The sequence below is a fragment of the Balaenoptera ricei genome, chromosome 3, assembly GCF_028023285.1.
Source record: "Balaenoptera ricei isolate mBalRic1 chromosome 3, mBalRic1.hap2, whole genome shotgun sequence".
In the NCBI taxonomy this organism is placed as follows: Eukaryota; Metazoa; Chordata; class Mammalia; order Artiodactyla; family Balaenopteridae; genus Balaenoptera; species Balaenoptera ricei.
Window position 1 is genome coordinate 169,992,758 of NC_082641.1, and position 24,169 is coordinate 170,016,926.

A 24,169-nucleotide genomic window follows, 5' to 3' on the forward strand; every position below is an offset into this window, starting at 1 on the left:
TTGCTTGTGCACTGGCTGTTGCTTTAAGTTGCTGTGGTTTCTGTCTTCAGGTCTAAGGATCCTAGTTCTCCCTGGTCCCAGGACCCCCTCCTGGCTCCCTTATACTTTCTCCCTCTCTAGAACAGCAACAAAAGCACAGACTTCTCCCCCACGGAAGTTCTCTCCATCTTCTGATTCTGAGGCTGTCTCAGATTCCCCATAGGGAAAAGGAGGCCTCTGATGCTTTCTTGCGAGTCACAGCCCCTTCTGGGCCTCAGTTTCCCCTCCATGGCCTGATCCTTAGTACTTGGGTAAACTTTGGTTGGAGGGTGGTGTTTGTGACCTCCCTGAAATATCTTAGAAATAGGGGGCATTCTCTGGGGTTAAATAAACTCTATCACCCATAATTAGTACCGTGCCCATTTCACGGATGGGGAAACAGGAGCGGAGAGGTCCTGTGACCTGAGGGCTCAAGGCCCTGTAGGTGGGGTCACACGTTAGCCAGCGGCGCCCTCTGGTGGCTGGAGGCGCAGCAGGGAGGCGGGGCGATTTCGGGGCCCTTCCTCGCTTTGCCAGAAGTCTCTCCCGCGCCCAGCTTGGCTGAGTTCACCCTGAGGGTGCGGGCCTGGCGCAGAGCAGGTGAGGCGGCTCTGTGCTCAAGTCTCAGATTCAATTCCCGCTTCCGGAGGCCTCAGTATCCCCCCATCCCACCACATCCCCCACCCCCTAGCCTCCCTCCCCGTGTGTCTGATGACTTATACATGGCACAAGTCATCACAGCAGCCCCTGGCTTCAAGAACAGCAGGCTTCATTCCTAAATAATTTCATTAATAATTTCATTCCATTGATGAGTCATCGTCATCACAATTAATGATCAAATTCCACAGAGGGAGAATTAAAGCGCAGCTGGATCATGAACTTGGTGCATTTCCTTCCACACTTTTAAAAGGCAGAGACTTATGGGATTTTTAAAAGGCAGAGATTTATGGGATTTTTATTTATACATATTTTTTATCATTTTCCCCTTGCAAGTAATACATGTCGCTGTAGAGAATCCGAAAATAATGGAAACATGTAAAGACGAAAATAAAATTCTGCTGTAACCTCACCCACAGATCATCTGCCTTCAGCATTTCACCTTATTTCCCTCTGTTTTTTTCTCTACCCATTCATAAGAACACTCATATGTCCCCCTTCATTTTGGGCCACAGGTATTCCTCCCTCTTACTGACTGCACACTACCCACACTGGTTTTTTAACACCCCAAGCACAGTCCCACCTCAGGCCCTTGGCACATGCTGTGCCCCCCCTACCTGGAATACTTCTCTCCCTCATCCTCACCCTTTGGGTCTCAGCTCAGCATCCCCTTCTCCAGGAAGTCCTTCCTGACCCTCCCCCTCCCACCCCAGGCTGGCACTGGTGGAAGCTCTCTGGGAGTCTTTGCTTCATGTCTACCACCCTCTCCAGACTGTGATCTTCAGAGTTCCCCAGAGATGGACTTTGAGAACGTCAACAAATCTCTTAACCTCCCCGAGCCTTTGTCATTTCGCAGGTAAAATGTGTTCTTTGTGAGGCTCACAGAATTGTAACAACAGGTATTGTTTGAGGAAAGCATGTCCTGAGCTCTTTCTTCACACGTATAGAAACTGAGGCCCACAGAGAGTATGAGGGAGAAGTCACTCACATGCTCCAGGTCTCCCATTTTCTCCTGTTTAGGGTCCTTCCTGAGGGACATAGTCCTTGCCTTTGTGGCCCACTCTAGACCCAAAGAGGAGGGTGGGAGAAGATCTTTAGGGCCCCTGGGAACTTTCAGCCCTTGTGAACTCCTAGGGTGACTCGTAGGGCCTCGGTTTGCCCTCTGTTGAGGGGGAAAATGTTGCCTGGCCCCCCTTCCTCACAGAGCTGGAGAGGGGTTGTCCCTCGAGCTTGTTTAGTGAGTTCCAGCCTCAGGGCCTTTGCACTTGCTGTTCCTGCTGTCTGGAGCACTGTTCCCCCACTTCTCCCAGTGGCCAGCTCATTCTCCTCCTTCAGATTCCTGCTCAAATGTCACTTCCTCAGAGAGGTCGTCCCTAACCTCAGTGGCCAAAGTCACGCTCCTTCTAATCATTCATTTGTTCATTCATTCATGTCATACCATCACAGGGCACCTACTGTGTCCAAAGGTGTAGGTGCTGGGGACACCGATCACCGACTTTCAAAGCTCACAGCTGGCTATTGGATAAATAAGTCAACATGATCATTTCTAATGGGGATGTGTCAGGAAGGAGAACTATGGTGACATGATAGGAGGTGACATAGTGAAATCAGAACTTCTGGAGGGAGGTGGGTGTTGATTGGAGATCTGAAGGGGATGAGAGAGCCAGGCACAGAAAGAGCTGGGGAAATACCTGGGGAAGAGGACACAACAGGTGCAAAGGCCCTGAGGCAAGGTTGCACCTGGAACCTCGAAGAGGGAATGACTCACCGGAGGAGAAAGATGAGGTAGTGGAATGGGATCTGAGAGGGTTTGGGGCCCTTCTGCTACCCAGCTCTGTTGCTCGGACCACACAGGACACCTCCCCTCAAGTCTGTAGTCCCCACCTCCAATTCAACCATCCTAATTCCAGAGCCTTATGCTGATTCTTAACAATAAATCCTTCCATTATTTTTATTTTAAAATACAAAATCCTGGGACTTCCCTGGTGGCGCAGTGGTTAAGAATCCGCCTGCCAATGCAGGGGACACGGGTTCGAGCCCTGGTCCGGGAAGATTCCACATGCCGCGGAGCAACTAAGCCCGTGCGCCACAACTACTGAGCCTGTGCTCTAGAGCCCACGAGCCACAACTACTGAGCCTGTGTGCCACAACTACTGAAGCCCGCGCGCCTAGAGCCCGTGCTCCGCAACAAGAGAAGCCACCGCAATGAGAAGCTCGCGCACCGCAACGAAGAGTAGCCCCTGCTCGCCGGAACTAGAGAAAGTACGTGTGCAGCAACGAAGACCCAACGCAGCCAAATAAATAAATGAATAAATACATAAATAAAATAAAATACAAAATCCTTTGTGCAGAAGCTGGTATACATTGGTGTGGGCTTTTACCCTTTGGGAAAAAAATAAGTGCGTGTTTCCGATCGACACCCACGTACAAAGCCGGAAGCATGCATTTGGGAGGTCAGGGAGCCTAGCTGCCTCGCACGCCCTCCCCTCCACCTGGGCAGCTCCTGGAGCTCCGCCCCCCCCAATCCCCCACCCCAAAGCGGGAACTCGACTGCTGGTCTTCCCGTGGGGAGAGATTGGAGGTGGATTTATATTTATTCATTATCTTTTTCTGAATCTTCCCAGTTCTCCGCAGTGGGTTTGTGATACTTTTATAGTCTGAGTGAAGAGGAGGGACAAAAATGTTATCCTTAGAAAAAAATAGATTTCCCAACTGCAAGGAGAGCTGGAGGGAAGTCTCCGCACTTCCGGGGCGCTGGGGGCGGGGGTAGGGGGCGTGGGCGGCCTCCAGGCGCTAAGTTATTCTGGTTTCTAGGCGCCTCTGCAGCTGGCGAGCTTTTTATAAAAAAGACAAGCCCCGCCCCTCGTCTCCTGAGGAGGAATCAGGGAGATGAGAATTTTCCTGGGGCCACACGCCCCCTGCCGGGTGTGGGGACCGGAGTTGGGGCGGAGGGCAGAGACCTGGAATGGAGGCCAAGGTCTCGTTCTTCCTCCCCTCTCCCAATTCTGACTTTTTCACATGAAGATGGATGTGACGGGTCACCTTGGACCCCAAAGTCTCCATCTCTGAGTCATTTTGCCAGGATGGAGGAGGGAGGACTCTCTGTCCCTGTCTATTTTTTTTTTTTTTTTTAATTTTTATTATTTATTTATTATGTTTATTTTTGGCTGTGTTGGGTCTTCGTTTCTGTGTGAGGGCTTTCTCCAGTTGCGGCGAGTGGGGGCCACTCTTCATCGCGGTGCGCGGGCCTGTCACTATCGCGGCCTCTCTTGTTGCGGAGCAGAGGCTCCAGACGCTCAGGCTCAGTAGTTGTGGCTCACGGGCCCAGTTGCTCCGCGGCATGTGGGATCTTCCCAGACCAGGGCTCGAACCCGTGTCCCCTGCATTGGCAGGCAGATTCTCAACCACTGCGCCACCAGGGAAGCCCCTGTCCCTGTCTTTTTAAACTCAGGAACCAGGGAGGAGTAAAGCATCTCCCACCCCTTGTCTTTATTGTTGGGTCTTTGAACCTCGCTCGTATCCTCCCTGTTTCCCAGGTTTTTTACCGCAGACTTTGCGAGTTTAGGGGACAGGCCGTCTTTCTGCCCTACTTCCGCCATTTCGTTGAATTTTTCTCTGGAAAATGGGGAGCAGGAAGGAAAGGAGTTCCTGGAGCGTTCGTTAGCCCCTTCCTTTTTTCTGGAAATTGGTGGGGAAGGGTGACTCTCTTGATCCCAATTTCTTCTTTCTTCATCTCAGAAACAGGGTGGAGCATCTACTAGCCCAACCTCTTTTGGGGGTCTTACAGCTGAAATTAGACGGAGTCTATCTTGACCCCTATTTCCGCTTTTTCTTCTTTTCTACTTATGTTGAACCCAATAAATAGGAGACGTGGAGCATCTTCTCGAACCTCTGTTCCTCTTTTCTGAAACTGGGAATAGGGAGCGTTTAAGGAGAGGTCACAGCACCCTGGACTGAAAGGGGACCTGCTGAGTCTCCGACCTGAGTGCATGGGGGCGGGGAAGTGGAACACCCCAAGAAGACCCAGGCTCAGCCCAGGCCTCAACCTCTCGCCCCTTCAACCGCTCGGGAACCGTCATTGGACAGGAGGAGGGAGTGACAATTGGCTACTTTGCCCGTCGCTCGAGGACTTAAGCCAATGAGAAGGCGTCGCGCAGCCCCGCCTCCCTAGCGCTGAAGAGAGGCGGAGCCGGCAGGCGATTCCGCCCCTCCCGCACCGCTTCTGCTAGTTACTGGATGCGCTCTCTGGGCCCCGCCCCATTCTCGCGTCAATCTGCGTGAGAGCCCCGCCCCTCCCGGCTCTGTGTGAGACCGTGGACCACATCCCCATCTGTGGCTCCTCCCCAGAATGGCGTCACGACCGCATCTGCATGTGAAGCTCCTCCCCTCTCTTTGCAGGACGTCACCGCGGACTGCAGGGGCCTGAGCCGCTACCGTCGCCTCCGCTGCCACGCAGCCCCACATCAGCGCGCTGGGGGCCCTGTCACCGCCGCTGCCAAAAAAGTCGCTGCCGCTAGGGTCGCCGCCGCATCAGTGCAGGGCAAGGTGAGCTCCCGGACGGTCCGGTGCGCTCCCTCTCGGAACACCTACATAACCTTCATTTGACTGATGGGCTGGGGTAGGGGGACGAAGTTGGCCGGCGTTAAATGAGGGGAAGGATGCGGCGGTCGCGAGCCTGGGTTGGGGTAGGGCCCCGGCTCCCTCTACCTGCCCTGTCCTCACCCCCACCCCCATCCCTCCACCCCCGGCTCTGCGGCGGAGGGGGAGGGGAGACGAGACGAGTGCCTTGCGGGAAGCTGTGCGCGCGGGAGGCTCCGTGCGTGCGCGTGCGCGTGGTGTGCACACGCGTGTGCGCGCCCGCCTGTGCGGGCGGATCTGTGTGTACCCTTGCTTGTGTACCAGGGTATTCTCGTGTGACCCCTTGGAGGTCCCGATCCAAGTTTGTGCGTGTTGCAGGCATGTGGAGGGAGACGCGTGGACTGTGCGTGTGCGTGCACAGCAATGTGCATATGTGCGCGAAGATGCGTGTCCATGTGGGTGAAGTGTACTCGGCTGCATGGGTGGAGGACGCAGTGCGCACGGGTGGGTTTGCACATTTGTATATGCATGTCGGTGTGCAGACAGGCTCTGTCCCGTGCACCGAGTGTGTTAGACGCTCAGATATGCACGAGCGTGTCTGTGTGTGCCCTGCTGTGTGCACGTGAGCGTGTGCACGCCCCGCTCCTATCACGTGATGTAGCTGTCTCAGCCCAAGCTCTCCCAGCCTGGGAGTCTGGGAGGAGGACTGCGGACACGCGTCCCCGCGGTACCATACACGCGTGTGCACGTGCGCCCGCGTGGCTCAGTTCTGAGGAAAATGAATGATTGATGGGGGGCGGGGCCGGCCGTAGTCACCCCTCCAGGCGCAGCTGTAGTGCTTAGATTACAGCCGGACCTGGGGAGCAGGCCTGCTGGAGGGGCCTGCAGGGGTGTCTCCATCCCCTTCGCTCTGAGGTTCTCCCCTGAAACCTCGGGCCTTTCAAGGTCATGGCCCGCCCTCTGCCGTGGGCCCCACCGTTAGTACTGGGGCTCCTGATGGGATAAGGGTAATCTCCATCCCTCTCTGGGAGCTCTCCATCCTGAGCCTGGGCTTGGGTGTTTGGGGATGGAGGGAGATCCCTCACGCTTGCCTACGACCCGCACCCCCAGATGGCATCCGCCACAGACTCTCGCTATGGGCAGAAGGAGTCCTCGGACCAGAACTTCGACTACATGTTCAAGATCCTCATCATTGGAAATAGCAGCGTGGGCAAGACGTCTTTCCTCTTCCGCTACGCAGACGACTCCTTCACGCCTGCCTTTGTCAGCACTGTAGGCATCGACTTCAAGGTCAAGACCATCTACCGAAACGATAAGAGGATCAAGCTGCAGATCTGGGTGGGTCCAGCTGGGGGGATTCTGGCTTCATCACTCTCCCTACCGAGAATAGCAGCCCCAGCTTTGCCTATTTCTTTCCTGTCTAGATTCATTCATTACACACTGGGCATTTATCAAGCACTTACTGTGTACAAGGGGCTGGAGGCACTGAAGAGAGTGCCCCTGTTCTTCCATCAGTGCCTAATCAGTGCTCTTCAGGGGTGGGGAAGGAGCAAATGCTGGGTCCTCTCCTGAGCCTGACATCATCAGATGCATCATTTGCTTGGTGCCTCAGTTTCCCCATGTTCAAGTTCCTCCATGTGTGTCTGTATCAGGTTTCAGAGAGATCTTGACCCCCAACCTCATTCCCTGGGACAGGAGCAGGCTCCTCCGTCAGGGTCTTCTGGCCACTTCCCTCAACGCCTCCGAGGCCTGAGGAAGCCTGCTACATCCCAAGTCAGAACTGTTCGTTCCCTGCTCCCAGTCCTTCCACGGCTCCCACCTCACTCCGGGTAAAACCTGCACCCCTCCCCGCAGCCAGACCCTGCCTGGTCTGCCTCCATTGATACCCCATCTCATCTGTCTCCTTCCATCTCTGTCTCAGCCTCTTCATTGTTCCTCAAACGTACCAAATGCAGTCCCACTTCAGGGCATTTGCCCGGGCTGTGCCTTCTGCCTAGACTGTCCTTCCTCTGATCCCCACACGGCTCCCTCCCTCATCCTTCAAGTTTTAAAATTGAAGGCAGCCCACGCTGCCCATCCTTGTCGGGCTTTTTTCTCCTCAGTCCTCGACACCCTCTGACGATACATTTTCTACCTTTTCACGGGTTTATTGTCTGTTTCCTGCACTGGATTGTCAGTTTCACAAGGGCAGTGATTTTGGTCCATTTTGTTTACAGCTGTGTCCCCAGTGCCCAGCACAGGGTGTGGCACAGGTACACGTGTATTGAATGAATGAGGGAACGATCCTGTAGGTACCTTAGGATGACTGGGTACCACATTCCCAGTGCAGGCAGCCAGCTCACTCTCCCTGACCCACTGTGCCTCTGGGCAAGTCCCTGCTCCTCTGGGCCTCGAGGGGGCTGGACTTGACCATCTCAGAGTTCATACCCACTCTGAAGAGTTTCCGTGTGTGTCCTCTCTGACACCCTGTCTCTTCTTCCCCAGGACACGGCGGGGCAAGAGCGGTACCGGACCATCACGACAGCCTACTACCGGGGCGCCATGGGCTTCATCCTCATGTATGACATCACCAACGAGGAGTCCTTCAATGCGGTGCAGGACTGGTGAGCGTGCCCCCACCTGCTCGCAGATGGTCTTCTGAGCTAGGCTTGGTGTAAAGCCTGGGGTACAGGCAGAGATCAGGGAGCCCCAGCCGCTTGGCAGAAATGTAAATAACAATATTGGGGTCCCAGCCCTGCTTTCAATCTATAATCATTGAAACAGTGTGGCATCAGCTCAAAATAATGGGAAACAAGGTTTCAGGTGGAAAAATGAAACTGTAAACATATAGGAAAAAAAAAATCTGGGACAGAAAATATGAAGACAGTTTGCATAGGTTAGAGGATATAAACATTTACATTTTCTGACTAGAGTAATGATAAATTTTGAGAAAATGTCTGAATTTGTTTTAAGAGCGAGAATTCTTCTCTGGGGGTGGGGGGATCTGGGAAGGATGGGAAAAGCTGCTTGAAAGAGGACCTCCCAAGAGCAGTGAACTGTGGGAGCAGACACCTGCAGAGAGTGTTCCTGGCAGGACAAAGACGGGGAGGAGGACCGAGCCTGCCTCCCTCAAGAATTAATGGGAGGTGCGGGCTGGAGTGGGGTGAGGACGAGGAGAAGGGGGAGAGGGGGGCGGAGCTCAGATTCTCCAAGCCCTAACCCTCCTCTGTCACCACCTCCTCCAGGTCAACCCAGATCAAGACCTACTCATGGGACAATGCCCAGGTGCTGCTGGTGGGGAACAAGTGTGACATGGAGGATGAGCGGGTGGTGTCATCGGAACGCGGTCGGCAGCTGGCTGACCACCTGGGTGAGTACCCAGCGAGGCTGGACACCCACAGGCTAAGAAAGGGACACTGAGGCCCCGAAAGGGGAGGAGACACACCCAAAGTCTCACAGCAAAGCCAGGATGGGGCGTGGATTCGAATCCAGATGATTCATACTTTCTGCAAGCTGGCCTTGATCCAGGGGCCATTTGAGGTGAGTCTTTTTTTTTTTTTAATTAATTTATTTTATTTATTTATTTTTGGCTGCATTGGGTCTTCATTGCTGCGCACGGGCTTTCTCTAGTTGCAGCAAGTGGGGGCTACTCTTCGTTGCGGTGCGCGGGCTTCTCATTGCAGTGGCTTCTCTTATTGCGGAGCACGGGCTCTAGGCACGCGGGCTCAGTAGTGGTGGCTTGCGGGCTCTAGAGCACAGGCTCAGTAGTTGTGGCGCACGGGCTTAGTTGCTCCGCAGCATGTGGGATCTTCCCTGACCAGGGCTCGAACCCGTGTCCCCTGCATTAGCAGGCGGATTCTTAACCACTGCGCTACCAGGGAAGCCCCTTGAGGTGAGTCTTGATGGATGCTTAGGAGTTCACTCTGCAGGAAGTTTCTGATTCATTCTGATACTCTCGCTGCCCAGCCTTGTGCTGGGTGTTGCTGGGCCCCTGAGAGGCCTCCAGCTTTGTGAGAGAGGGAGGGACCTCAGCTGGGGGAGCCAGGCTCTGCCTGGCACAGGTAAGTCTTCCTGGAAGTGGGCCTTGGATCTGGTACTTGAAGAAAAAGGGTGGTCTTTCAGACAGAAGAAACAGTGTGGGCAAATGCCAGACGTGGGAAAGATCCTTTTGGCAAACAGTTTTACGTGACTGGAACATGAGGGTCACTTGGAGGAAATATGGCTGATCTTGCAGGACCTGAAGCACGAGCTGAGGAGCCAGACTTTTCAGAGGGCAATAGGGAGCCATGGAGAGTGTGTGAGCAGGGGAAGGCCTGGGATCTGAATGTCAGATGCCGCCAGGGCCAGGGCTGGGCTGTATGGTGGAAGCAGGGAAGTGGGTCTTACCAGGGCTCTGGGGACAATGAGAGGGGACAGTTTTAGGGTGAAGAAAGGAGTGCAGGAAATAAAGGCTGACTCAGTCCAGTGTTGCTTCCCCAAGGGACCTGTCAGTGCCTTTAACGTGCAGTTGGCACTGGGAATCTCCAGGTGTTACCTGCCCTCGGAAAAGTGTCTCTGGGCGTGGGGGGACCAGGGTCCTCACCCCTCCCTTCCCCGACCACAGGGTTCGAGTTCTTTGAGGCAAGCGCCAAGGACAACATTAATGTCAAGCAGACCTTTGAGCGGCTGGTGGATGTCATCTGCGAGAAGATGTCCGAATCATTGGACACAGCCGATCCTGCAGTCACGGGCACCAAGCAGGGCCCACAGCTCACGGACCAGCAGGCGCCCCCCCACCAGGACTGCGCCTGCTGAGAGCTGCCCCGCCCCATCCTGGCCCCGCCCCCTGCCCGCCCCCTGGGCCTGAGCCAGGGCCCTTACTGGCCATGGGCGTGAGTCCCCTGCCCTGATTTAGCCCATCACCCTATTTATTATCGTAGCTATTTATTTATTTATTGGAGGTGTCCCCCAGGGGCTCGGGCACCCCACCTGCTCCGTGCCCCACCCTGTACATACAGCCCTGTTCCCGCTCTGCAGTGGCGTGTCGTGGCCCCGTGAACTCACCACTCACCCTTCTCTCCAGAGCCCACCTTTTTATAAATTCACCCCCATCAACAGTTAACAGTTTTGAATAGGGGGCCGGATGACACCCTAGGGCAGTCTGGTTGCGTGATGCAAGGTAGCCAGACCTGCCAGCCCCCTGGCTGTGACACGGTAGGTCCAGGTGGCTGCAGGCATCTCGACGTGGACCACGGGGTGGGTCAGAGCCAGGAAATGGCCCGCCTGGCTCCTCGCCCCCAAGGTTGTACCTTTTTTTGGAGGGGGGCGGGGGCTGCTGTGGATATTCACCACCCTGGGACACCGCCTCCCACCTGACCTGTTCTGATGTCATGAGTGTCAAACATGCCCCCCAGTCCCCCCAGGAGATGTCATGACAACACTACACACACCCAATAAAGTGAATGGACGACACGGTGTCCCTATGAGCGCCGGCCTGCCAGTGCTGGCTTTGCTCATCCACAAGATTTTCAATTACAAAGAATTTAATTCTCTGTACTTCCATAGTCCACGAACAGAGGATGAGACTGGAGGCTATCCAGCCCCACCCAAGGCTCAAAATTCTGGGGGCCCTGCTCCAAGGGTATGGGCGATGTCCCCACCTTGGTCCCAGAGCCCAGCCCGCAGGAGTGTTGAGGGCTTGGTACTAGCTGGCTGGCTGAGGCCCACTGCTGAGGATGGAACATCTGTCACCAGTCACTTGAGGCTCTCCCAGAAGGGTTGGGGGATGACGGTCCATCTTCATGGTTGTGTTCCAGATGGAGAAACAGAGGCCCGGCAGTGGGCTTGGAAGGGGCAGCCCAACCAGATGCCTAGGAATCAGGGTAGGCCTAGGACTGGGCCCAGCAGTCTGTTCCACTTCCTGCCGAGGCAGCTGGTCAGCTGAGGGTCAGTCTTGCCCTGTCTGGCATGTGGTGGCAGTGTGAGGCAGCTCAGTGCCCAGGGCCACACAGCCTGGGGGCGCTGGGGGGCCTGGGATCTGTCCACACAAGAGGATCTGGTTATAGGCACCATTCATCCCTCTGGACTCCTCACTGAACCCTCCTCCACCCGGGCTGGGGTCAGCCTTGCCGGACAGATGTGGCAGGGACCTGGCCGAGGTCACATCAGACAGAAGACGTGGGCTTACTCTTCACCCCGCTGGTGATCAGCAACCCACCCACCCACCATGGGGTGCAGGTTGTCGTGGGCACAGGAGGCCCGCACCCTGGAGCGTAGTTGTACTGCCATTTGGGGCTCACACATGTGGCCCCCCAGGAGTCCCCTGGGTACTTGGTCTGCCCACTGCACTTACCCGGTATTTCAGATAGGAGAGATATGTGTCCCAGCCCAGCGTCAGGCCGTTGATGTAGGTGACTCGGAACTTGGGGGGCACGAAGAGGAAATTCACCAGCTGCGCAGCAGGCCACACGCACCAGTCAGCCTACGGGGAGGGGTGGAATGCAGTGAGAGGCGGGGCCGGGAGGGACCTGGGTGGGGCCGGGTGGCTGTGAGAGGTGGGGCTTTGAAAGGGGGTGCCTGCGAAAGGGAGAGGAGGGACAGATGCAAGGGGGCGGAGATGGACAGGCGGGACCTGGGAGGGCACGCCCACCTTGTAGAATTCCCAGAACTTGTCCCGCAGCTCCTGGCAGCTCTCGCCCAGGGTCTGGCCCTCCAGGCAGCCAAGGCCTAGGAAGGAAACCAAGAAATCAGAGTGTCAGAGGCTGGGGAGTACGACGGTAGAGCGGGTGGGGTTGGACCCCTGAGGAACAGTGTCTCAGGCAGAGGAAACAGGACACTTAAAAGCCTTGCAGTGGGAAGGGCAGCACAGCAGGGTGGGTAGGGTGGGTAAACAACAGAACAAGTCGGAGAGAGGTGAGAGGAGAGAGGTCTGTCGTGAATAATCGCGTACCCTGATGGATGGGTACGCCACACACCCTTGTTGTGGCTGGGGCTATTTTATTACCGGTCCTAGGATGATTGTGCCCTGTCACCGTCAGTCTCAGCTCCCCTTCCTCCAGCCTCAGAGCCTTTGCATGGGCTGTTCCCCCTGCCTGCTGGCTCCTTCTTCAAGTCTCAGCTGAGTGTCTTCTCCTTTGGGAAGTTCTCCCAACCACCGTCCAGGGCAGCCCCATCAGACACTGTCTTCATCCTTCCTACATTTAGCGTCATTGTCTGTAATTCTGCCATTCACACTTGCCTCCACTGGGTCTGCCTATCACCACTGTACCCCAGCCTTCAGGAGGTGCATCAGTAATGGGTCTCCACATCCTTAACACAAAGCTGGCTCTGTCCCTCCCGACTTATGAGGGGCAAAGCCCAAGCTCACGGGGCTCCTTACCCAAGAAGTACCAGACGCCCAGCATGGGAGAAGCCACCAGTTGGTCGACGAGGACCTTCCTGAGGACGTTTGGGAGGCCACGGAAGCCAGATGCAGGGAGCAGGCGGTCCAGCCAGAGGTACCAGTAGTGCAGGAAAGGGCCCATGCTGCAGCCCACTGCAAACATGCTCGCTGTGGGCGGTCCAAGAGTCAGGGGGTCCATGTTAGGCCAGCAAAGCCCCCAATTCACTCTCTCCCTGTCTAAGACCTGGGTAAGCCTGACACCCTCCCGGAGCCCAACCCATTACTAGCCCCACTGCCACGTACCATTCCAAGAGCTGCGTTTGCATTTTCTTCCCGCATTCCCTCACCACCGTGGCAGAGGGTTCTACCACCGCCCCGCTTTCCAGAGGAGGAAACAGAGGCACAGCGGGTAGGGAAGTGTGGGACCAGGGCGCGATCCTAGGCTGGCTGGGGCCAGACGCTGCGCCCTTGACTACCCCGGGTGCAGCATCCTGTGCTCAACGCTAGGTCTCTCAGTGCAAGGGAGAGGGAAGCAGACCAGGGGCTGGGCGGGGACCTGACCCTCAGGATGGGAGCGAACAGAAACCCCACGTATGGTAGGGGAGGAAGACCCCCGAAGGGGGAGGGGGCAGAGATCGGGGAGGGGCTGTCTAGGGTGCACGCTGAGGTCAAGGGTCTTGCCAGGGACTGAGGTCTCGGGTCATGGGTCACGGCACGCGGGTCCGGGTCACAGGTCTCCGAATTGAGGTTGGGGCCAAAGATCCTCTGGGGTCAAAGGCCAGCAGCACTCGCCCCCTCACCTGAGCGCCGAGGGTCAAACTTCTGGCCGGGCCGGGCGCGGATCTCCCAGGACTGGCGAGCTCCATCCCCGGCCGCCATGAGAGCGCCGCAGCCCAGCGTGTTGGTGACGAGCAACGCACGGCCTTGGAACAGGGGCTGCCCCGCGGCCCAAAGGCCGCGCAGCCAGCACCAGCCGCGGAACACCATCGCCTGCCGGGACCTAGGAACTGGCACACCCGGCCGCCCTGCCCATGCCGGCCAATCTCCAGTCACCCCGCGTCCCGGATGCCCGCCTCGCGCCGTGCTACCCAATCGCACGCTGCCTTCGTGATTTGCACGCCTTCCCCAAGTCGCTGCAGCCAATCACCGACCGCTTGTCTCTTCACTTTGCCCGCCCCGAGAGGTATTAGCCAATCAAAAATCGGCATCTCCTCTAGAGGCTAACTGCCGAACGAAGCCGCACACCGCCTTCCGCGCCTTACGGGCCAATCGCAAATAGGCTTCGCGTCACACCGCGCATGCCAATTGCTGTCGTTCTAACCTCGTTTTCCCGCCCCTATCTGCTCTGGCCTATGGGTAACCGTCGCCACACCCTTATTTGCCTGCCCAGTACTGCACTGGCCAATCGGAGAGCCTCGCTGACTATCGTTAGGCTGGCAAATCACTGACTGTCGTCCTGCCTCCCGCATTGAGATGGCCAATCTTGAACAACTCCACCGAGTTCTCTCTTGTAGTTGCCCTCCAGATTTCCAGATTCTCCCGGAATTCCTGAAATGGGGAATCGGACTGTGGCCATGACTACCGGGGCGGAAGTCCAATCCCGCAGAGACTCGAGAAAGTGGGGGCGGGGCTACAGTTCTGCGGCGCGCGCAGGCCTCTGGGATTCTTGTGTAGACGTTGACTTTGGTCCTGACTACTGCTGGGTATCTGACCTCAGTTCAAGAATAATATAATTAGGGCTTCCCTGGTGGCGCAGTGGTTGAGAATCTGCCTGCCAATGCAGGGGACACGGGTTCGAGCCCTGGTCTGGGAAGATCCCACATGCCGCGGAGTAGCTAGGCCCGTGAGCCACAATTACTGAGCCTGCGCGTCTGGAGCCTGTGCTCCACAACAAGAGAGGCCGCGATAGTGAGAGGCCCGCACACCGCGATGAAGAGTGGCCCCCACTTGCCGCAATTAGAGAAAACCCTCGCACAGAAACGAAGACCCAACACAGCCAAAAATAAAAAAAAAGAATAATTAAAACGTTAGGCACTGTTCTGGGCACATGATGTGCATTAAGATTTCACAGCAACTTTGTGTTGCTGCAGGGACAGTTTTATCACCATGTTATTTCCTATGTTCCTGGAGGGGAAAATGTGAGTTTCAATGGAAATCTATGCGTTACCTACAGGAGCAGGGTGTCGCAAACTGTCGCCTGTGGGCCAAATCCTGTCGGCGCCGGTTTTGGTGAGGCTCGCGAGCTAAGAATTCTCTTACCTTTTTTAATTGGTCGGTGAAAAAAATCCAAATAATGTTCTGGGACATGTGAAAATTATATGAAATTCAAATTTCCGAATCCTTAAATAAAGCTATGTTGGAACACGGTCATGCCCATTTGTTTCTTTATTGTCTACTCTCATTACAATGAGCAGTTGCAACAAAGATTGTATGGTCTGCAAAAACTAAACTATTTACTATTTGACTCTTTACAAAAAAAATTTTTTTTCCTCTTTGTTAGAGGACACCCTTCAGGGTTTTCTGATTTTGATTCTATGGGAGATATTTTATAGACCCTGTGGTTATAACTGATAACAGGGAAAAATAATTCTTCCCTATAGACATGCAAATGAATTCTGCCAAGTGGAGAGATGCCCACCCCCAATTTTTTTGCCTTCATTTGCACATTCATTTTACTGTGCTTGTTTTGTCTGTTTGGTTCTTCTTTGAAATGGGTTTAACGCCTGATCAGTTGCCTTTATTAACAACGAGTTAACAATTTTTAACACATGCTCATTTTTATTTCTGTATGAGAGTCGTGATTTTTACCTCTTTTGGGAAAATTATCCTTCAACACTTCCTATTGCTCTCAAGTAACTCAGCCTGGTATTCCAGGTTCCAGATTTTACTGCATTTTGGTGGAAAACCTCCAAAATGGTTAAAAGAGGGGGAAAAGTCAAATTATGATTCACGAAACAGAGTCAGGTAAACTTTTTCAGCAGAGAAGTGCATTTCATGGTGGCTGAAGCCCTGGCAACTTCAAGAGGTAAGAGAATCTTGCTGATTCTCTATTTTTCTCATCTGTGTTTTCCTCTCTCTAGATAGGTGCCTTGTTTTTGATGCTTTTATGATGGATAATGTCACCAGCATTAGAGGCATCAGGGACTGGGAATTTGTCTTTATGGTCTGACCATTTGGCAATCTCTATCAATGGATTACTGCTTTACTGGCTGAAAAGCAGTGGAGGATCCATTAAGAATTTAGTGCCCACTAGGAGGAACAGCTTTTGCTGTCTAGACCTGTGATTTTGGGTGTTTCTGTTGAAGGAGTTTTCAGAACATGCCACCCCAAAATATGCTGCTCTGGCAGATTGATTATTTTGAGTTAAAGGCATTAATAAGACTGCAAGATGCAAGAAGGGCTCTTGGTCTTTCCTTTTTCTTACTGAAAGCAGGAAATAAAATTCCCATGGCAAAGGTGCCCTCCCTCTACTGGGAGGAAGAAACCCTCTTATCCCCAGAGACAGGGAGTCGAAGCTGAGAGAAATCTGTACAAACAGGTCTTGTTGAAATGACTCTTATCTTCCTTTAGTCTCCCTATGTATTTTAGTTGCTTTTCTGCAGTTGACGCTCTGTTCAACCTAGTAAATAACAAGTCTTTGGGTCTTAATTTTTCTTGCGAAGACTCCCACGTACATGTAAATAAATTTTTTATGCTTTTCCCCTGTTAATCTGTCTTGTGTGTCAGTCTCAGCCAGAGACTTGTGTGCCGAGAGCTTGGCTTGGCTTTCTGTCTGCTAGGGCATGCCGGTTTTGGTCCTACATGTCCAATCATCAGGTGAGAGCCCTGAGAATATGTAGATGGCCAGAAAGAAATGTGGGTTGCACCCCATTTGTGGCTAGGGTACTACCGACCACTGGACCACTGTTGCCAGCCTCTGAGGGGAATTGTCTAAGTCTTTCTCTCTTTTGGCCATCTTTGGGAGTGCCTCTGGATCTTGAGAGAGCTGCATTTTTTGCACCCTCTTTGGGGACCCCTCATGCATCCATGGTTCAGTCATAGAAGGCTGATTGGTTTTGGTTTTGAATCACTTGGAATAGGTATGCTTTTGGTTAAAAAAAAGAAGTTAAAAAATAAAAAGGGAGTTCAATACTGCCGGGAAAATTTACTGTTTGGGCTGAAACCTGATGATAAGATATTGAAAGGATTTTTTTTTAAAGGAACTCTATGTCAGAAATTGGCTTTATTGGAGACATATTCAGAGCCTGATTGGAACTATTTTCAAGGCCCTCTTCTTTCCTAAGCTAAAATGGAACTATGTATTCAGAGGGCTATTTGGAAATACACCGGCAAGAAAAAAAGTTTAAAAAGGCTTCTTCACAAATATTAGTAACTTGTTCCATCTGCCAGAAACACACTTTGGATCCAACTTTTTTTTTCTTCAATAATGAGTTTAAAATTCTTGTACCTGTCTCATGGCTAAAATTTAAAAATAAAAGTTATAAGATCTCTGTTTGCTTCTGTCTCTATGTTTATGTTTGTCTATATACATGTGATATTCTTCTACCTCTGGGAAGTATTGCTAAAAATTAACTTGTAAAAGAGCTCTATTTAATTGTCTTAAAAAAAAGTGCTTACGTAAGTTGATTAGTCAAACAAACTGGTTGTCTCTACTAGATGTTTAGATTATAAAACTGTAAATTCAAACTAAGAACAAAACAGACAATAAAAGTGAATTGCTTGATGTATATCAAGCACGACAGTAAATTTTAAAATAAAGGAGGTCATATATTTAACTTTTTACGCTCTTTGCTTCTGTGATTTTTGATACTTGCTTGATTTATCAACAATAACAAGATTATGGCTAGCTATTTAATGAGTCATGAAATTTTCATGAGTAATTTAAGCATAATTGTTAAAAACAAGTTAAGTAATAAACGTAAATGGGATAAAAGTTTATAAGTGAACTTCTCAACAATAATTTTGTTTTGTAATGTCTCCTTAAAAATAGTTTCCAGAATCATTTTGGAAAATTGAAACCTTATACTAAGTTAAGTGAAATGGTGGATATTCATTGAATATGTAGACAATTTTCAAATATGAGAAAATACTAAAATATTAATCACTAAACATAAGTTTATCTTGTTGGCTTCTTAAATTTTACAAAGGGACTAATGATGTTTCCGTTAGTAAACACGTCCTTTGCCACATCAAAAAACTGTATTATAAGGAAGCATATGCCTCTAGAAATTATGAAATGATGTATTCATAAATTTGCTAATCTACTATAGAATGTTGGTATAAATGTTGGTAAGGCCACAGGCAGTTTACAATTGCTTGCTTCCTAGTTTTCACTGGAACTTAGGGTTATGAATTATAATCAATGTAAGTAAATGAAACTGCTAGGAATAATAAAGGTACAGAAAAAAAACTCTGTATGTGAAGTGTGCAAGGAAAATAAGATGTGTTTCTGCAGGAAAAAGTATGAGGTATGAAGGATGCGCTCTTATTTTTTTTAATTAGCAAGTATTTAATTTAATTTATTTATTTTTGGCTGCGTTGGGTCTTCGTTGCTGTGCATGGGCTTTCTCTAGTTGCAGCGAGCGGGGACTACTCTTCGTTGCGGTGCGCGGGCTTCTCATTGAGGTGGTTTCTCGTTGTGGAGCACAGGCTCTAGGCGCGTGGGCTTCAGTAGTTGTGGAGCACAGGCTCAGTAGTTGTGGCACTTGGGCTTAGTTGCTCCACGGCATGTGATATCTTCCCGGACCAGTGATTGAACCCTTGTCCCCTGCATTGGCAGGCGGATTCTTAACCACTGAGCCACCAGGGAAGACCAAGGATGCGTTCTTAGGAAGGAAAAAGAAGAGTAATTTTGTCCCTGTTTAAGCGTATTTAGTGATTGTTTCAAAATACAAAAGAGGAAAATAAAGGAGAAAAACATAAATGGATTTAGAAAGTTGGAGAGGGAGAAAGAGGAAATCTTATCTTGTGTGGTCAAATTGGCAAAAATTAAATGGATTATTATAAGAATTTTTAAAATGAGCTTTATTTTAAAAAAAATTTTTATTGAAATATAGTTGATTTACAATGTTGCATTAGTTGCAGGTGTACAGCAAAGTGATTCAGTTATACATACATATATACCTATCTATTCTTTTTTAGATTCTTTTTCATTATAGGTTATTACAAGATATTGAGTATAGTTCCCTGTGCCATACAGTAGGTCCTTGTTGGTTATCAACAATGAGCTTTAATATCAATAATGTGACTATGCAAAACTAGAATTTGACTTTCTTTCTCTGTTAAAAGAATAACATTTTCTTGGATTATTGTAAAAGATTTTTCTTTACCTGTTAAGTAATTCATATAGAAAACAAAGATTCTGTTTTATCAAAATGTTGTCTTTATCAAGTCTCTAATTAGGAAAACTGAGTCGTCTCAAAATTAAAAGAGCTGGAGCTTTTTCTTTTATTATGTTACTGTATTTGCCTATAAAATCTTTTATTGTCACTTTGGTTAAATAGGTAACTAAGTATTGTTTCATAATAATTTGTGAGCTTATTTAACCTAGTGTTCAAATCTTTGACATTTTGGACAAACTTCCCAAAATCAAATTCTAAATTTTATTTCCCCTACACTGTGTTTCCTTTTGAACCATGGTTGAAATTTTAGAATTGGAGCCACTAAACTCTGTCTGCCTACCTATAGGTCTGTAATTCAGAGAGGCCTTTACTTCTCACTATGTATGTTGTATTTTTCTACACCAGGAGGTGTGAGAGGCAGGATTCTAAGATATGGCCCCAAGATTTCTGCCTCAGATGTACATCAGTACATCCTCCTCAAGTGTAGGTAGAACTTGTGAATATGATAACATGCAAATATGACGTTATGTTGTATTTTAGAAGGGATTTTTTAAAAACTTATTTTACTGAACTATAGTTGATTTATAGTGGTGTGTTAATTTTTAGAAGGGATTTTGTAGGCATAAGTACCCTAGTCAGTTAATTAAAAAGGAGCTTGGTTAGTGCCCTCACTGTGATACATTTCTTTTTTTTAAATTGAAGTATAGTTGTATAATATTATGTAAGTTATAGGTATACAGTATAGTGATTCGCAACTTTTAAAGGTTATACTCCATTTGTAGTTATTATAAAATATTGGTGGGACTTCCCTGGCAGCTCAGTGGATAAGACTCCCTGCTCCCAATGCAGGGGGCCTGGGTTCGATCCCTGGTCAGGGAACTAGATCCCACATGCATGCCACAACTAAGAGTTTGCGTGCCACAACTAAGGAGCCCACCTGCCACAACTAAGACCTGGTGCAACAAAATAAATAAATAAATATTTTTTAAAAAATTGGGCTTCTCTGGTGGCACAGTGGTTAAGAATCCGCCTGCCAATGCAGGTGACACGGGTTCGAGCCCTGGTCCGGGAAGATCCCACATGCCACGAAACAACTAAGCCGATGCGCCACAACTACTGAGCCTGCGCTCTAGAGCCCGCGAGCCACAACTACTGAGCCTGCATGCCACAACTACTGAAGCCTGCGCGCCTAGAGCCCGTGCTCCGCAACAAGGGAAGCCACTGCAATGAGAAGCCCGCACACTGCAACGAAGAGCAGCCCCCGCTCGCCACAACCAGAGAAAAGCCCACGTGCAGCAACAAAGACCCAACGCAGCCAAAAATAAAATAAATAAAATTAAAAAAAAATATTGGATGGGCTTCCCTGGTGTCGCAGTAGTTGAGAATCTGCCTGCTAATGCAGGGGACACAGGTTCAAGCCCTGGTCTGGGAGGATCCCACATGCCGCGGAGCAACTAGGCCCGTGAGCCACAATTGCTGAGCCTGCGGGTCTGGAGCCTGTGCTCCACAACAAGAGAGGCCGCGGTAATGAGAGGCCCGCGCACCGCGATGAAGAAGGCCCCCATTTGCCGCAGCTGGAGAAAGCCCTCGCACGGAAACGAAGACCCAACACAGCCATAAATAAATTAAAAAAAAAAAAAATTGGCTATAGTCCCCGTGTTGTAGAATATATCCTTGTAGCTTATTTTATACCTAATAGTCTGTACCTCTTAATTCCCTACCCCTATATTGCCCCTCTCCCCTCCCCCTCCCCACTGGTAACCACTAGCTTCTTCTCTATATCTGTGAGGTCTGTTTCTTTTTTTTTTTTTTAACATCTTTATTGGAGAATAATTGCTTTACAATTGTATGTCAGTTTCTGCTTCATAACAAAGTGAATCAGCTATACATATACATATATCCCCATATCTCCTCCCTCTTGCCTCTCCCTCCCACCCTCCCTATCCCACCCCTCTAGGTGGTCACAAAGCACCGAGCTGATCTCCCTGTGCTATGCGGCTGCTTCCCACTAGCTATCTATTTTACATTTGGTAGTGTATATATGTCCATGCCACTCTGCTTTTTTGTTGCATTCACTAGTTGGTTGTATTTTTTAGCTCTGTGATACATTTCTTTAAAAAAATTTTTTTTTAGTATTTATTTATTTGTTTATTTTATTTTTGGCTGCGTTTGGGTCTTAGTTGCAGCTCGTGGGATCTTTCGTTGTGGTGTGTGGGCTCCAGGGAGCGTGGGCTCAGTAGTTGTGCTGCGCGGGCTTAGTTGCCCTGCAGCATGTGGGATCTTAGTTCCCCGACCAGGCATCGAACTCCCATCCCCTTAATTGGAAGGCAGATTCTTAAGCACTGGACCACTAGGGAAGTCCCTGTGATACATTTCTATTTGGCAGATTCCTGAACGTGCATTGGCTGATGTTAGGGAACCACAGGACAGCATTATCAATCCTAATTCCAGTTATTCGTTCAAATGTGAACTTGGCCACAATCCCACCACATTGCGTTTAGTCATCCCCTCTCCTTAGGCTCCTCTGGTCTGTGATTCTTTCAGGGTTTTTTCTTGTTTTTCATGACCTTTACACTTTTGAAGAGGACCGGTGGGACATTTTGTAGAATGTCCCTCCATCTTGGTTTGGGTGCTGTTTTCTTGTGGTTAGACTGGGGTTCTGGGTCTTTAGGGAGAATCCCACAGAGGTGGTGTCCTCCTTGCATCAGATGGTGCATGTGATATCACATGATTTACCCCGGTGACGCTAACTCGGATCACATGATGTTAACCAGGATCACGTGAGGCTCACCTGGCTCACGTGATTAAGGGACGTCTGCCCGGTGTTTCTACTCCACTGTCAGGTTACCATTTCTCCCTTTCCCTACTCTTTGGAATTGAGTTCCAAAATCCAGTCCACTCTTAGGGCTAGAGTGAGGGGGTGGAATTAAGCTCCACCTCCTGGAAGACAGACTGTTTCCAGATACAATTTCACCAGCCATTTTCAAGAAACTAAGTTGGACTTTTGGGAGCCAGTGCTTACAAAACCCTCACAGGAAAACTGGCCTGTCCCTGACTTGAGGGTCAGCCCTACAGGTCCAGCCTGGCCAACCAAGATCCTTGCCATACTTTGGGGACATCAAAGAAGAGAGAAATTCACCAAAAGGCACAGATGAAACTGCAGGTGAAACTCGAGTTATCTCCAGTTAACAAATGATAGAGGCTTTTAGAAGTCCACCCTGAGATTCTTTACAGAAACTTGCAGTACAGCAAACTGAACTCCTGCTGCACCTGTGTAAAATAATCAGGGCAAATCCCATGAGACCTGTCAAGGAAGGACTTTCTTTGAGATTTTATTTTATTTTTTATTTTTATTTTTTTGGCTGAGTTGGGTCTTCGTTGCTGCATGTGGGGTTTCTCTAGTTGTGGAGAGCGGGGGCTATTCTTCACTGCGGTACGCCGTCTTCTCATTGTGGTGGCTTCTCTTGTTGAGGATCGCGGGCTCTAGGGCATGTGGGCTTCAGTAGTTGTGGCCTGAGGGCTCAGTAGTTGTGGCGCACAGGCTTAGTTGCTCTGCGGTATGTGGGATCTTCCCGGACCAGGGCTCGAACCCGTGTCCCCTGCATTGGCAGGTGGATTCTTAACCACTGTGCCACCAGGGAAGTCCTGAGACTATTTTTAACAAAAGGCACAGCTCAAATATCATTCAGTCATTAAAAAAAAAAGAAGGAAATCCTGCTACTTGTGGCACCATGGATGAACCTGGGGGGCGTTATGCTGTGAAATTAGACAGACAGTGAAAGACAAATTATGATTTAGTTTATATGTGGAATCTAAAATAGCCAAGCTCGGGCTTCCCTGGTGGCTCAGTGGTTAAGAATCTGCCTGCCAATGCAGGGGACATGGGTTCGAGGCCTGGTCTGGGAAGATCCCACATGCTGCGGAGCAACTGAGCCCGTGTGCCACAACTACTGAGCCTGTGCTGTAGAGCCCGCGAGCCACAACTACTGAAGCCTGCGTGCCTAGTAGTCGTAGTTGAAGTTGAAGCCACCGCAATGAGAAGCCCGTGCACTGCAGCGAAGAGTAGCCCCTGCTCGCCGCAACTAGAGAAAGACCACGTGCAGCAATGAAGACCCAATGCAGCCTAAAATAAATAAATAAAATAAATTTATTAAAAAAATAAACATCCATTTTTATAAATAAATAAATAAATAAATAAAATAGCCAAGCTCATAGAAACAGAAGAACGTTGGTTTTCAGGGGCTGGTGGGGAGGGAAGGAATGGGGAGATGTTGGTCAAAGGGTACAACTTTCACCGTAAGATAGTAAGTCCTGAGGATCTAAGGTACAGCATGGTTACTATAGTTAACAGCACTGTATTGTACACTTGAAAGTTACTAAGCAAATAGATCTTAAGCATTCTCACCACACACACCAACCATGGATCATGTAGGGCTATAGTACATATTTAGTGAAAAAAATTTGTGTAGAAGTGGACCCATGCAGTTCAAGCCCATGTTGTTCAAGGGTCAACTGTATTAAAATTAGAAAAACATAAAGCTGGGTGGGAAAAAAAGGAAGAGCTCTCCCATCCCCTGCCCCTGTGAAAAAGTCGGTTTTGCACAATCATTTCAATATTCCTGACCTATAAATCCATCTGTTCTTTGAATATCTGACCTGTTTCCCTAATTAATCATGAATTAAATAAAATCTTTAACATGGATTCATTTTACATCAGTATGAGAATCACGATTTTTCCTTTCTTTGAAAATTATCCTGTAACATGCCCTGTCGTTCTTAGGTGCCTCAGCCTGGCATTCTTTTTTTTTTTTCTTTGGCTGCATTGGATCTTCATTGCTGCGCATGGGCTTTCTCTAGTTGTGGTGAGCAGGGGCTACTCTTCGTTGCGGTGCATGGGCTTCTTATTGCAGTGGCTTCTGTTGTTACGAAGTACGGGCTCTAGGCACGTGGTCTTCAGTAGTTGTGGCTCACGGGCTCTAGAGCTCAGGCTCAGTAGTTGTGGCACACGGGCTTAGTTGCTCCGCGGCATGTGGGATCTTCCCGGGTCGGGATCGAACCCTTGTCCCCTGCATTGGCAGGCAGATTCCCACTGTGCCACCAGGGAAGTTCCTCAGCCTGCCATTCTAACTCCGGATTTTGCTGCTATCTGGGCCTTTTTACACTGGTTCCCATTCCCTGAAACACCATGATTTCCCCCCAGTGAACATATTCTTTCAGACTCCCCAGACAAGGTCCC

The 24,169-nt window shown here is 50.2% G+C and overlaps 2 protein-coding genes across 2 annotated transcripts; one reads left to right on the forward strand and one right to left on the reverse strand.

The window, feature by feature from the left end:
• Positions 1-5,078: 5,078 nt before the first annotated feature.
• RAB3A (RAB3A, member RAS oncogene family) lies at positions 5,079-10,697 on the forward strand. Its single transcript, XM_059918102.1, has 5 exons — positions 5,079-5,220; positions 6,364-6,591; positions 7,738-7,856; positions 8,478-8,602; positions 9,836-10,697. Exons 2-5 carry the CDS (start codon positions 6,364-6,366, stop codon positions 10,024-10,026), a joined length of 663 nt encoding a protein of 220 aa, XP_059774085.1. The 5' UTR covers positions 5,079-5,220; the 3' UTR covers positions 10,027-10,697.
• A 39-nt stretch (positions 10,698-10,736) lies between these two features.
• On the reverse strand, positions 10,737-13,655 carry MPV17L2 (MPV17 mitochondrial inner membrane protein like 2). Its single transcript, XM_059918103.1, has 5 exons — positions 13,393-13,655; positions 12,590-12,760; positions 11,861-11,937; positions 11,564-11,692; positions 10,737-11,248 (listed from the first exon to the last, which is right to left on the reverse strand). The coding sequence occupies exons 1-5, from the start codon at positions 13,577-13,579 to the stop codon at positions 11,159-11,161; spliced, it is 654 nt and encodes a 217-aa protein (XP_059774086.1). The 5' UTR covers positions 13,580-13,655; the 3' UTR covers positions 10,737-11,158.
• Between the last annotated feature and the right edge of the window lie 10,514 nt (positions 13,656-24,169).

Coding starts and splice junctions, on each gene's coding strand:
- MPV17L2 (XM_059918103.1), bottom strand. CDS start 13,579: ATGGTGTTCCGCGGCTGGTGCTGGCTGCGCGGCCTTTGGGCCGCGGGG. Junction 11,938..12,589: donor GGGCGTCTGGTACTTCTTGG/GTAAGGAGCCCC, acceptor TTTCCTTCCTAG/GCCTTGGCTGCCTGGAGGGC. Junction 11,693..11,860: donor AGTTCTGGGAATTCTACAAG/GTGGGCGTGCCC, acceptor CCCTCCCCGTAG/GCTGACTGGTGCGTGTGGCC.
- RAB3A (XM_059918102.1), top strand. CDS start 6,364: ATGGCATCCGCCACAGACTCTCGCTATGGGCAGAAGGAGTCCTCGGAC. Junction 6,592..7,737: donor GGATCAAGCTGCAGATCTGG/GTGGGTCCAGCT, acceptor CTTCTTCCCCAG/GACACGGCGGGGCAAGAGCG. Junction 8,603..9,835: donor GCAGCTGGCTGACCACCTGG/GTGAGTACCCAG, acceptor CCCCGACCACAG/GGTTCGAGTTCTTTGAGGCA.